Source organism: Pangasianodon hypophthalmus, chromosome 18, assembly GCF_027358585.1.
Source record: "Pangasianodon hypophthalmus isolate fPanHyp1 chromosome 18, fPanHyp1.pri, whole genome shotgun sequence".
NCBI classification, from domain to species: domain Eukaryota; kingdom Metazoa; phylum Chordata; class Actinopteri; order Siluriformes; family Pangasiidae; genus Pangasianodon; species Pangasianodon hypophthalmus.
The window spans coordinates 3,122,422-3,134,788 of NC_069727.1; the positions used below are offsets into that span (position 1 = coordinate 3,122,422).

At 40.7% G+C, this 12,367-nt stretch overlaps 1 protein-coding gene across 8 annotated transcripts in view; it reads right to left on the reverse strand.

Moving 5' to 3' along the window:
- The window catches only part of sox5 (SRY-box transcription factor 5), a 242,769-nt gene that overhangs the window by 67,334 nt on the left and 163,068 nt on the right, over positions 1–12,367 (reverse strand). For all 8 annotated transcript variants that reach the window (XM_053241889.1, XM_053241886.1, XM_053241887.1 and 5 more), the window contains one exon: positions 10,942–11,149. In XM_053241889.1, coding sequence (XP_053097864.1) covers positions 10,942–11,149 — 208 coding nt within the window. The remainder of the gene's footprint in view (positions 1–10,941; positions 11,150–12,367) is intronic.

Here is a 12,367-nt window from a genome sequence, read left to right on the forward strand (position 1 = left end):
AATCAAATCAGCATTAAACGCCTTTGAGTTGGCCACTGGCTCAGATTCAGACTAATCCACCTCGACATATGCAAATACACGGAAATCTGCTTTCTAGCTTCCTTTACATTATCCTCCATTAACTCGGATGAAATGTAACACGGATAAAAAGCAGATTTTCTGACTACGCAACAGCGACCCGGAGTCTCTTTCACCGCAGAAACAGCGCTGAGATCAAGTGATCGTTAACAAAGTAAAAGCAGGTGCATCAAGCAGTGAATAAAAGCTTTTCAAATTCAACTTTAAAAATGAGACTGAAGCACGTTTCAGAGCTAAATATGAATATTTATGGCATACCATATTCCGTTATTTAGCGTAAACTTACACAAATGCCTATACACACAAAAATGCACAAAAGAAAATTTGCATGTTAATAGATTTGCAAACCGCACAGAAAATGTTGTTCTATAACAGCGCAAACAACGGAGATCGACAAATATGTTTATCGACAAATATCTCGCAATAATGCTCAGGGAATTACATTCGAAAGATTAAAGCTCAGTCTAGCCATCAAAGAGGAATAAATCACGCCGTATAGGTACATAGTCAACAACGGAGTGGTGTGATGAATCCGAGTCACTCTTAACAACCCGAAGCTGATTACAACACGTCCCGATATGTTTTATTCCTCTTACACCACAGCAATTCAGCAACAATTACAATCTCTTATTAATTGAAGAAGTTTTGTTGTGTGCTATACTTTCACAATTTTACTTTCACAATTAATGTTCGGGAATGTCCACAAAACAACTTGTCACTTACGTTATAGCAGCTATAAACAGTCATTCCCTCACCAGCTTCGCTTCTTTCTCTCTCTCTTGAAGTTAACAAGACCCAAAAAAATCCCAAAAGCGTAAACTCCTCTGTCCTGAAACTTTCCTGTAAAAGTTACAGCTTTACTTCTGACTGTTACACAGCATTGACACTGGAGACTCCTTCCAATAAATGTCTCCTTACCAAAAAACGTAACGATTTCAACGATTTTTTAAATCCATCCATGTACGTAGCGCGTCCATCCTAGAACTCCCTGCTAATATAAAAACACTAACGTATTAAAATTAATGCATTAATATAAACCTGTGATTTGCAGCTGCACTACTGTCAGAGCTGCTGTTCTAGAAAATGAATCAACACCTTCTGTTTCTGACCAATCAGATTCAAGAATGCAACCGCGCTGTTGTACAAGAAGAAATAAAATGCCTTTGATAGTTTTTTATACACATCCTATGCCAAAAAGTACGAATTAAAACAACTGGGGAAAAACACGTGAAGTGACTTTAGCATTCAAGATATTTCGCATCATCGTGGTTATTGTCAAGCTAGCTAACATTCCAGAGATAGGGATATATACGTAGCTGTCGTTAGCATTAGTTAATGTTCGCCTGTGTTCATTGGTTCTGAGAAGAAAGACAATAATTTATCATCACTAATGTAAATCACTATTTTATTAAATTCTGTACTAATTCTGTAATTAAGTGCTGTACTAATACTTTGTAAGTTGTGTAGTTCTACCATCTCTGCTAACTACGATGCATGCCTCAGTTCTTATTAAAGCTGTGAATGTTACGAGAGTGAGGAACGCAAGTCTGGGAGTTTAACCAAGAAGTGTCTAATAAACAGAATCAGCGCATTGAGCCGTCACATCTCAGGAGCGTTCTCAATGATGCCTCTGTGAAAGTGTCCAAAGTCCTTCTCAGTCCTGATCCACAAAGAGCCAGTCGGGCCACAATGAAGCCCGCAGCCTGATTCATGAACCTCCGGCTTTTGTTCCATTCTTAATATCTCACCAGGAGGTCAATAACAAAACTTTTTTACACACACACACACACACACACACACACAAAAAGCTGCCTGCTTTTTCCAACTCACACTCGTACTTTGAGGGAAAAAAAAAGACGAGGGCACTGTTATTCCACAGCCTTTTGATACGTGTGAGTGTGTGTGTGTGAGAGTGTGTGTGTGGCACAAAGCGCCAGGCTCCGTCTTTCCCATCCAACGAGCCCCCCTATTCAGCGCTTAACATCGTTCCTGCAGCGGAGCGCCCGGAGAAAAAAAAAACAGACTCGTCCCTATTGATTGTTTTACACAAGGGCAGCAGAAGAATACGGACTGAAAAGGCAAAGCAAAACAATTCAATAAAAAGTGACTTGAATGTGCCTTTCATAGGTGCGTACAATGGACACTCACAATGGCCCCCGGGTATTCTCATATCTTCAGCTGTCCTTCGCTCAGGGCTCAAAGGAACCATGTCCACGGTCCACATCTCAGAGAGACGAGACACAATATTTATCTGTGTGGAGCGTTCCATATAAACAGCTTCTATTGGATTCCTCGTGGTGGCAGAAATGAGAAAGTGAGGAAGTGTATTGTGTCTGAAATGATACCCTACTCCCTACATCCTACTCCCTACAACCTGCACCCTACTCCCTACATGCTACCCCCTACATCCAACTCCCTACTCCCTGCATCTTAGTCCCTACAATCTACTCCCTACAACCTGCACCCTACTCTCTACATCCTACCCCATACATCCAACTCCCTACTCCCTACATCCTACTCCCTACAACCTGCACCCTACTCCTTACATCCTACCCCCTACATCCAACTCCCTACTCCCTACATCCTTCTCCCTACATTCTACACCATACACCCTGCACCCTACTCCCTACATCCTACCCCCTTACATCCAACTCCCTACTCCCTACATCCTACTCCCTACAACCTGCACCCTACTCCCTACATGCTACCCCCTACATCCAACTCCCTACTCCCTGCATCTTAGTCCCTACAATCTACTCCCTACAACCTGCACCCTACTCTCTACATCCTACCCCATACATCCAACTCCCTACTCCCTACATCCTACTCCCTACAACCTGCACCCTACTCCTTACATCCTACCCCCTACATCCAACTCCCTACTCCCTACATCCTTCTCCCTACATTCTACACCATACACCCTGCACCCTACTCCCTACATCCTACCCCCTTACATCCAACTCCCTACTCCCTACATCCTACTCCCTACAACCTGCACCCTACTCCCTACATCCTACCCCCTACATCCAACTCCCTACTTCCTACATCCTACTCCCTACAACCTGCACCCAACTCCCTACATCCTACCCCTTACATCCAACTCCCTACTCCCTACATCCTACTCCCTACATTCTGCTCCCTACAACCTGCACGCTACTCCCTACATCCAACTCCCTACTCCCTACGTCGTACTCCCTACAACCTGCACCCTACTCCCTACATCCTACCCCCTACATCCAACTCCCTACACCATACTCCCTACACCCTACCCCTTATACTCTATTTCCTGTATCCCACTCCCTGTACTTTACTCCCTATACCCTACTCCCTACATCCTACCCCCTACATCCAACTCCCTACTCCCTACATCCTACCCCCTATATCCAACTCCCTACTCCCTACATCCTTCTCTCTACATCCTTCTCCCTACAACCTGCACCCTACTCCCTACATCCTACCCCCTACATCCAACTCCCTACTCCCTACATCCTACTCCCTACAACCTGCACCCTACTCCCTACATCCTACTCCCTACAACCTACACCCTACTCCCTACATCCTACTCCCTACAACCTGCATCCTACTCCCTACATCCTACTCCCTACAACCTGCACTCTACTCCCTACAACCTACTCCCCACAACCTGCACCCTATACTCTACATCCTATACCTTACTCCCTACACCCTTCTCCCTATACCATACTCCCTACCCCCTACCTCCTATACTCTACAACCTGTACCCTACATCCTACTCCTTACAAACTGCATCCTACTTCCTACATCCTTTACCCTACTCCCTACATCTGACTCCCTATCCAGCATCCCCTAAGCTACACAGGGACAGAGGTGTGCACAGGGACTGGGATCCCCCAGTACTCACATGCATTAACACGAAAATGACGCATTCACTTTCATTTATCCTTAGTATGCTTGTTTTAGTGACTAATTCTGTACTAACCTTTATATTTTGTGAGATTAAAAACAAACAAAAAAATCCGTGCACATGGCTACACGCCTTATTAGAATATTACAGCAATTATTTCAGCAGATATTTGTTACCACTTTTATGGAAAAACTATGAACAATTCACATGGTCATGATTTTTTCCATGTGATTATGTGAGTAATGTAATGTAACATGAAAAATGTAGAAGTGTATTACATCATGTTACACATTTAAACACAAGTAAATCATGTGAACTGTAAGAAGGAATCATGAACAATCAGAATGAATCATGTGAACTATAAGAATGACTCATGAACAATCAGAATGAATTGTGTACTACAAGAATGATTTGTGAACAGTGAGAAGGAATCATGTGAACGATAAGAAAGAATCACTTGTTAAACTTAGCAAATAAAAGTAAAAACACGTCACAGCATGTGAAAAATGTGTAAATTTCATAACTTGTGACTTGTCCATAAGGGTAATAAACACTGACATGCCTGTCTAGTCATAGTTTTACTTCTAAATATCTATTAGTCTCTCTAAAATCTCTGCAAAAGTAAGTGCCCCCCCCCAAACTCTCATTGATTTTTTTTTCCTTCTAAAGGTCCTGAAATCAAACCTGACCTTTGTTTTATCTTGCGAGTTCCTATTCCTGGAGGAAGTATTCCTGAAGGTATTTTGTTATTTTGCTTAGAAAATAACTTCCTTGGTCCACAAAAATGTAAGTAAATCATGTGAACTAAAAGAATAAATCATGTAAAAAAAAAAATGTGCACGTGAAAATAAAAACACATGCACTAGATGTGAAAAATGTGTAAATATCACAACATGTGATGTTCATGTGACTTTTTCTCTAATGGTAATAATTGCTGACATGCGAGTATAAGTCATAACTATTATAGCTATAACCTGTATAACCTTTATATATGTATAACCTTTAGATGTGGAGTGACATAAAGCTCTTTTCTGCCACTGCTTGTTGTTTTTTCCCTTTTTTTCCATCTCACTCCCTATTTACTCAGCTTCTCTGTCATTTTTCTCATGGAGAGAAACAGAGAGAGACAGAGAGGGAGAGAGAGGGAGGGAAGAAGGGGGGGAATAATGACAAACAATGCTTTTGAACAAGCCGGCACTTAATGTTAATTTATACAACAAACTAATTACTACCAAATGGTGGAAATTACATATGGAAGTTTTTTCCCTCTCCCACGCTCAGTTTGTCAACCCGCCACTGCCTCTAGCCCTCAGTGCCTGCGCGCTGTGTGTGTGTGTGTGTTTGCAAATGAGAAGCAACTTTTATTTCTGTATTGTTGTACGTAATCACAGACTAACAATTATATATTTTTGTCACATTATTTGTCAGTGCATTGAGTTTTATGGTTAGATGAATTGCCTGTGTATGTGTGTGTGTGTGTGTGTGTGTGTTTGCACTCCCTCTTCTGTGACAGGATTAGCCGGCCCTGGGGGAGAGAGATGCATACACACACACACACACACAGAGTGACCCCTCTAAGACTTTCTTCTCTTTGTAGAAGAAAAGTATCTGCCCTCATCATTGTGCTCCATGGATGTGTGAGGATGGACCATGGTGCTGTGTGTTCACGTGCTGTCCTATAAAATTGCCCTACTGCATCTAATTCCTACCCCCAGCTCTCTCTCTCTCTCTCTCTCACACACACACACACACACACACACACTAGTAAGGTATACCTCTCTATATATATCCACACACATGAGTAAGATATTCATGATCAATTATCAATTATAGGCATCTGGAAATGTGTGTACATACGTTTTCTAAATTTAGTCTCTGGCTAAAATGTGTGTGTGTGTGTGTGTGTGTGTGTGTCCATTTTCATGTGTAAGAAAAAACGCTGAGTGACATCATTTGCTTTTTTTAACCTCTCGACCAATCAGATCGCAAATGAGAAAAACAAACATGGACGATGGAGTGCTGGTGAAAATACAAGATACTGAATAAAAAAAAATTTCATTGCAACATTTTGCATTTGCAGTGTAACTAAAATTAACGTCTGTGTTTTTTTGACGTTTACTGGTATGTGATGTCACGTCCCACTTAAACTGCATAGTTGCCCAACTGCAGCTAGATCACTCAGATTCTCTTGAATTTCGACAAAAAAGCTTGTCATAATCTTTATTTCATCTGTATTACTGATAATAATAAAGCTCACCTATAGAATGAGCTAGGCTAAGTAGTCAGCTGACTAGCTAGGAATGGTAAGAGCATTGTTATGGCTACGCAAGACACTTTTTCATATTAGAAAGAAAAAAGAAAAATGTGTGTGTAGAAACGTTCTACAGTGCCGTTGTGTCGTTATGTATACTCTGTGTAGTTAGCGAACATAGTCAATAATTCAATGTACTTGAATCATGGGTGAGAAATGTAAAGGTAAATACTCGTAAAGGTTGAGGTAAAAATCAGTGATAAATAAAACATTGCAGTGGGTAAATAATTTAAAAAAATAAATGAATCTAAAATATTAAAATGTATGAAAATGAGAAATAGCTTTTAGTAGTTGATCAGTGAGTCACTCTAAGGACAAATCTACAACCAGAGCGGTTAAGGTATGGCTCACAACGGAATGTGGGATGGATTTGTTTCCATACCGGACCGGACCGCACTGTCTGGTGGGAAAAGCGCTATTAGATGCTGTGAATCTTCACACAGTGTGTTTTACTGGCTCATAAACCGTCCTCTGAATATGTGTCCAGTGACTGCACGACATATTTTCTATTTTCTGTGTCCGAGGTTCAGTCCCATAGCAGTGTGTCTATGTGTGTGTGTGTGTGTGTGTGTGTTGTGTTGTTTGTACTGTGAGTGTATTTGTGTGAGACAGAGAGGATGGCTCAGAGCTCAGGGAACCAGAGCCGGCCCTGGCCATGAATCACACTCAACACAGTTCCAGGAGAGCCACAGAGGCATGTACACACATACACACACATACGCACACACACACACACACATAGGCACAAACACACACAGACTGCATATACTCCAGAGACCCTGAACATCTGTGTCCCACATAACGCATGCTGCCAAGTTCAGCGAGGACTATTGAGAGTCAGAGACAGAGACAGTGTGAGTGTGAGTGTGTGTGTGTGTGTGTGTGTGTGTGTGTCCTCTTGGCTCTAGACCCTGCAGCTCTTCTCTTCTCACCTTGTGCCCCATGCACAGCCCTCTTGTGCTATTCCCATTAGTACAGCTAATGACACACACATACACACACTCCAGCACTCTGACCCATCTGTGGCCATTCTCTTACACACTACACTTACCACACACCACACACCACACAAACACACAGATACACACACACACACACACACACATCGAAACCGAAACCTAGGAGACAAGACGAGATAAGAGTAGAGAGAGTAGAAAAAAACGCGACACTTTCAGAAATGAAAAGAGAAAGAAATTGCCCCGAGACATCCGAGCGACAAATTTACATTCTCACTCAGCATCTGAGACGTAGAAGTGGCACACTCGGGGAAAGTGTGTGTGTGTGTGTGTGTGTGTGTGAGCGTGTCGGCAGTAACAGGTGGATATTACGGCGAGCAGAAGATGAATAGAGGCTGGAGGAGAGTGCTGCATCATCAGGGACGGTTTATAAGCGACAGACCTGGACACTCTCAGGACAAACGTTCTGCTCCTCACCATGAAAGAGAGACGAGGAGACAGAAATGACACACTAACCAAGTCTCTGTGTGTGTGTGTGTGTGTGTGTGTGTGTGTGTGTGTGTGTGAGAGAGAGAGAGAGAGCGAGAGAGAGAGAGAGCGAGAGAGAGAGAGAGAGAGATGTGTGAGTGTTCGTTTATCTTTCTGGATGGTAGATGTACATATTAGACACCTAGATAGACGGCAGTAGCACTCCACATTCTCCAAAAGTAAGTGCCCCCCTCATAGACACCCCCTGATTTTTTTTTTCCCCCTAGTTCTAAAGATCCTGAAATCAAACCTGACTTTTGTTTTTATCTTCTTAATTCATATTCCTGGTTCTATGATGCACAATTGATCAGTATCAACTACAACAGAAGACAAAACTTTAACCAATAATATCATGTCTAACAATTTATTTAAAATAATAAATAAATAAATAAATAAATAATTGAGCCATAAATTAATTTCTGCTCAAAAATCAGGGTTCACATGGAAGAAAAATGTGCTACAATTTCATGCTATCTTTAAGATATGTGACAGAACTGAAGGTATTTTTGCATTAAACAAAAATAACTTCCTCTGGCCACAATAATGACTTTTTAAAACTTTTTAAAAATAATACAAACTGAATTTCATCAAATAAATAGTACATCCCTGCAACCTAATGTATGTGGAGAAAATTGGTTGGTTAACTCAGCTAATGATTAGATAACATGAGCTAATGTCAGTTATGCTAGTTAGATTAAGTAATGAGTAGCTAACCTGTTAAAACTTGTAAGCTTTAAAACAATGAGAAAAAAATTATATTGTCTGAGGTAACAATGAATTAAATTTGGTTATAAAGATAAAAAATTGACCTACTTTCTTAAATAAACTTTAAATAAATAATATAATCTTCAACAGTATAAAAATGAAAAGTTACCCTACTTGCCCTAGCAAGCTAACATAGCTAAATATTGTTTGTGGAGAAAATTGATTGGCTAACTCTGCCATTGATTAGCTAGCACAAGCTAATTTAGGTAATGATTTAGCTATAACAAGCTAACATGAACTACACGAGTAACTTTTAAGGCAATGAAATAACCAAATAATGGAAAAACAACAGAAGGTCACACATTCTGAAGTAAAGAAATAGTCTAATCTAACAGGCGAACATAGTTAGCTATTGTTTGCCGAGAAAGTCGGTTGACTAACTCAGCCATTGCTTAGCTTAGCTAGCTAACCAAAACATTAAACAAGTAGTCTAATTGTGCAGGCTACAGTAGCTTGCTAATTGTTGTCAGTTTTTTCTATTAAATAAAGTTTTTTCACAGCTACACAATCCTTACATTTGGCTTTGCTGAAGAAAAAGTTCTGTTATATCTACAGTTTTTTTGTCCACAGATGAAATAAAACACTATCACACTAGCTAGTTTGCTAATATGTATATCTGTGGTGTAAACACACATTAGCTAAAAGTCTGTCTTCACATAGGGAACAAGTTTCACTCTCCCTCATCTCCTGACCCATTTCCGTGCTCTTTGTGTCCCCTAACTAACATGCTGCCATGTTTTCCCTGTTGCTAATATGTGAACAGTGTGTGTGTGTGTGTGTGTGTGTGTGTGAACAGTGTGTGAAAAAGCGGGGGAGGGAGGAGAGAGAGAGAGAGAAAGAGGGACAGAGAGGTAATAATAAGACCCTTTCATAATGATTAAAGCCTTCATTAATTTTTCATCACAACCTGCCGTTTGTGGCTAATGGCCTTTGTGCGCTACACAAGCAAACAATAGCTAGCTGCGCAAGAAAGGGATTTTTATCAGGCTATGAGAGGCCAGGCTCAATGCTTCGCCTGCCGCCACCTCTCTCCTTTCTTCTTCTCGCTTTTCTCTTCATCGCTCTCTCTTCTCCCTTTTCTTTTCTTTACAGCTGCTGTTTCTCTCAGTCTGACGCTCTGGAGGTCTTTGTTTGTACAGAGTGTGGGGATAATGTGCTACTGTAGCCGCTTGCTAATGGACTCTTTTCTCTCTCTCTCTCTCTCTCTCTCTCTCTCTCTCTCTCTCTCTCTCTCCCTCTGTCTGTCTCGCTCTCAGCTCCTTCTCCACTTTTAGGTTCTTAATCTGACTGCTACAGGTACATTAAAAACAACACAAAGTTCCAAACTCAACTGAACAAAATTTTAAAAAATTGATATCTCATAAAAGTTTTACTAAACAGTTTTACCTCATACAGATTTACCTAACAATTTTTTACCTCACAGTTTACCTCACATGGTTTTACCTCACACCGTTTTCTCACAGCTTTACCTCAAAGTTTTACTTCTCAAAACTGTACCTCACTCTATTTTACTTGACATTTTTACCTCACACAGTTCACTTCAGACAATTTTACCTCAGTTTTTAGCTCACACAGTTTTACCTCACGGTTTTGCCTCACAGCTTTACCGCAGACACAGTTTTACCTCATATGGTTTTACCTCACACAGATTTGTCTAACACAGATTTCCATCACAGTGTTACCTCAAAGTATTACTTCTAAAAATTGTACCTCACACAATTTTACCTCAATTATTTTACCACTATTTTACGGTGGGTGCTGTGAGGAAAGCCCCTGCGCCCAGGACTAACAAAAGAGAAACTGTAACCCTCAGAAACTGAAAGGGAATTGTTGGTAAAATGTAAATCCAAAAGCGCTGCTGGTTATTTCCTTTGAGTTGGAAATGGAAATGACTTTATTTTACAAACACACCTACGCCCAGGAAGCACAAAGACCTGAGCTCTGTAGCTCTGTTGTATGTAAATATAAGAACAGCAGATGTATGCTACACCTGTATCTGTGTACCTGTACCTTCTGATTAGTCAGGACAAATTAGCTTCTAATTAGAGAAGTGCAGTACACAATGACACCTGAACACACACAAGTACACACACACACACACACACACACTCCTGACCTGTCTTCCTCAAAAACAATTGGCATGTAATGAATGTGTAATGGCTCTAAACAGCTGATGCTTAAAGAAAGGTCTGATTTTATCAGCACCATCTCTCTCCTCATTCCTGACATTTAGGAGACTGATGAGGAGGAAAAAAGGGCGAGAGACCCAGAGACACACATAAAGAGAGAGAGAGAGAGAGAGAGAGAGAGAGTATTTCTAAGTGCCGTATCTTGGAGATGACATCCAGAGCGAAGTACCAGTGGCCTTTGTCTTCATGACCATATTGTACAAGCTTGTGTAAGTGTGTAAGTGAACTCACCCTCAGGCTCGCTCTTGATCAGCTCCTCCATCTTGCGCTGTTTCAGCGTGTCCACTACGTCGGCCAGGCTGCCTTTACGCCTCTCCGGCGTTCCCAGAGCCGTGGCCGAACCTGAGCCCTCGTCCTGCTGTTGCTGTTTACTGGGTGAGGTAGAAGAGTTGTGCTGGGGGTATGGGCTCAGGGCCTGGCCTTTACTGCTCTCCTGCTCCTGAGACAAACAGACATTTTTGTTTGGAAATTATTCATCTGTCATCATTTCAAAAACACTGAAACTCTTAAACCAAGTCTCGTTAACCCTAATATTCTGTTTGCTAACCATTAACCCGGTCATTTATTCTAATTTTATAGCAAAACAAAAAAAGGCTTGACTATTAAAAATGTATTTATAATTTCTTTTAATGTTCATTAGCTTTACATTGTTCCACTTTCAGCAAAACTGCTTCGTGCCTTTATCTTAGCACTTATCACACAACCTGCTGTTAGTTCAGCATCGCATGAGCTATGTAAGCTGTGAGATAAAACCAGATCCTATCAGTACAGACTGATACATGTCATGCTGTTATTGTTACAGGAAAATAATAAACACCAGGGTGGGGTGATGTTAAAGTGTCACGGTTACCACCCTGAAGTTGATTATTTTCCCATAACAGCATGCCCTGAAGTGTTTTATTCCTCTTATACACCACAGCAATTTGCCAATGATTACAATGTTTTGTTTATTAAAGAATGACACATTGAGGAATGTACTTTGTATCCATTTAAAGTTACATTTAAATATTGAACGTCCACCAAACAAGTTAATTCCTATCATGTCCTCACCAGCCTCTCTTTTCTATCGCTCTTGAAGTTAATAATAAATAAATAAATAAATAAATAAATGCAGCTTCTTGTCTTTTGTTGATGTCAGAAAACTTACAAAGTATTATAAAGCGCTGACACTGGAGACTCCTTCCAGAAATGTTAAATAAATTTCTCCTTACAGGAATCTTCACCATATAACAAAACAAGATTACACATTTCTCATTGTTAAATAACAACACGTTTTTGAATCCATTTATTATTAGCCTTAATAATCATATTACGTGGATCGTCCGCAAGTCGTACCAGTCCCAGTGAATGAGCTGTTACCATAGCAACGATAACGTATTAGAACAAGCGCATTAATATAAACCTGTGAATTGTAGCTGCTGTCACAGAAAATTGAATCAACACCTTCTGACCAATCAGAATCCGGAATTGTATAAGACATGGCACCTGGCATTCATGCATATGGTCCCTCACACACCTTCACACACATGTACGTGCACACTTACACACTTGGTACCTGGTTTTGAGCCAGCTTACCGGAACTCTTTTGTGCAGTTTAATTACAGAAGGACTCAGGTATTTGTGCACAGGGTCAATAGTCCATATCCAATAAGCAGAG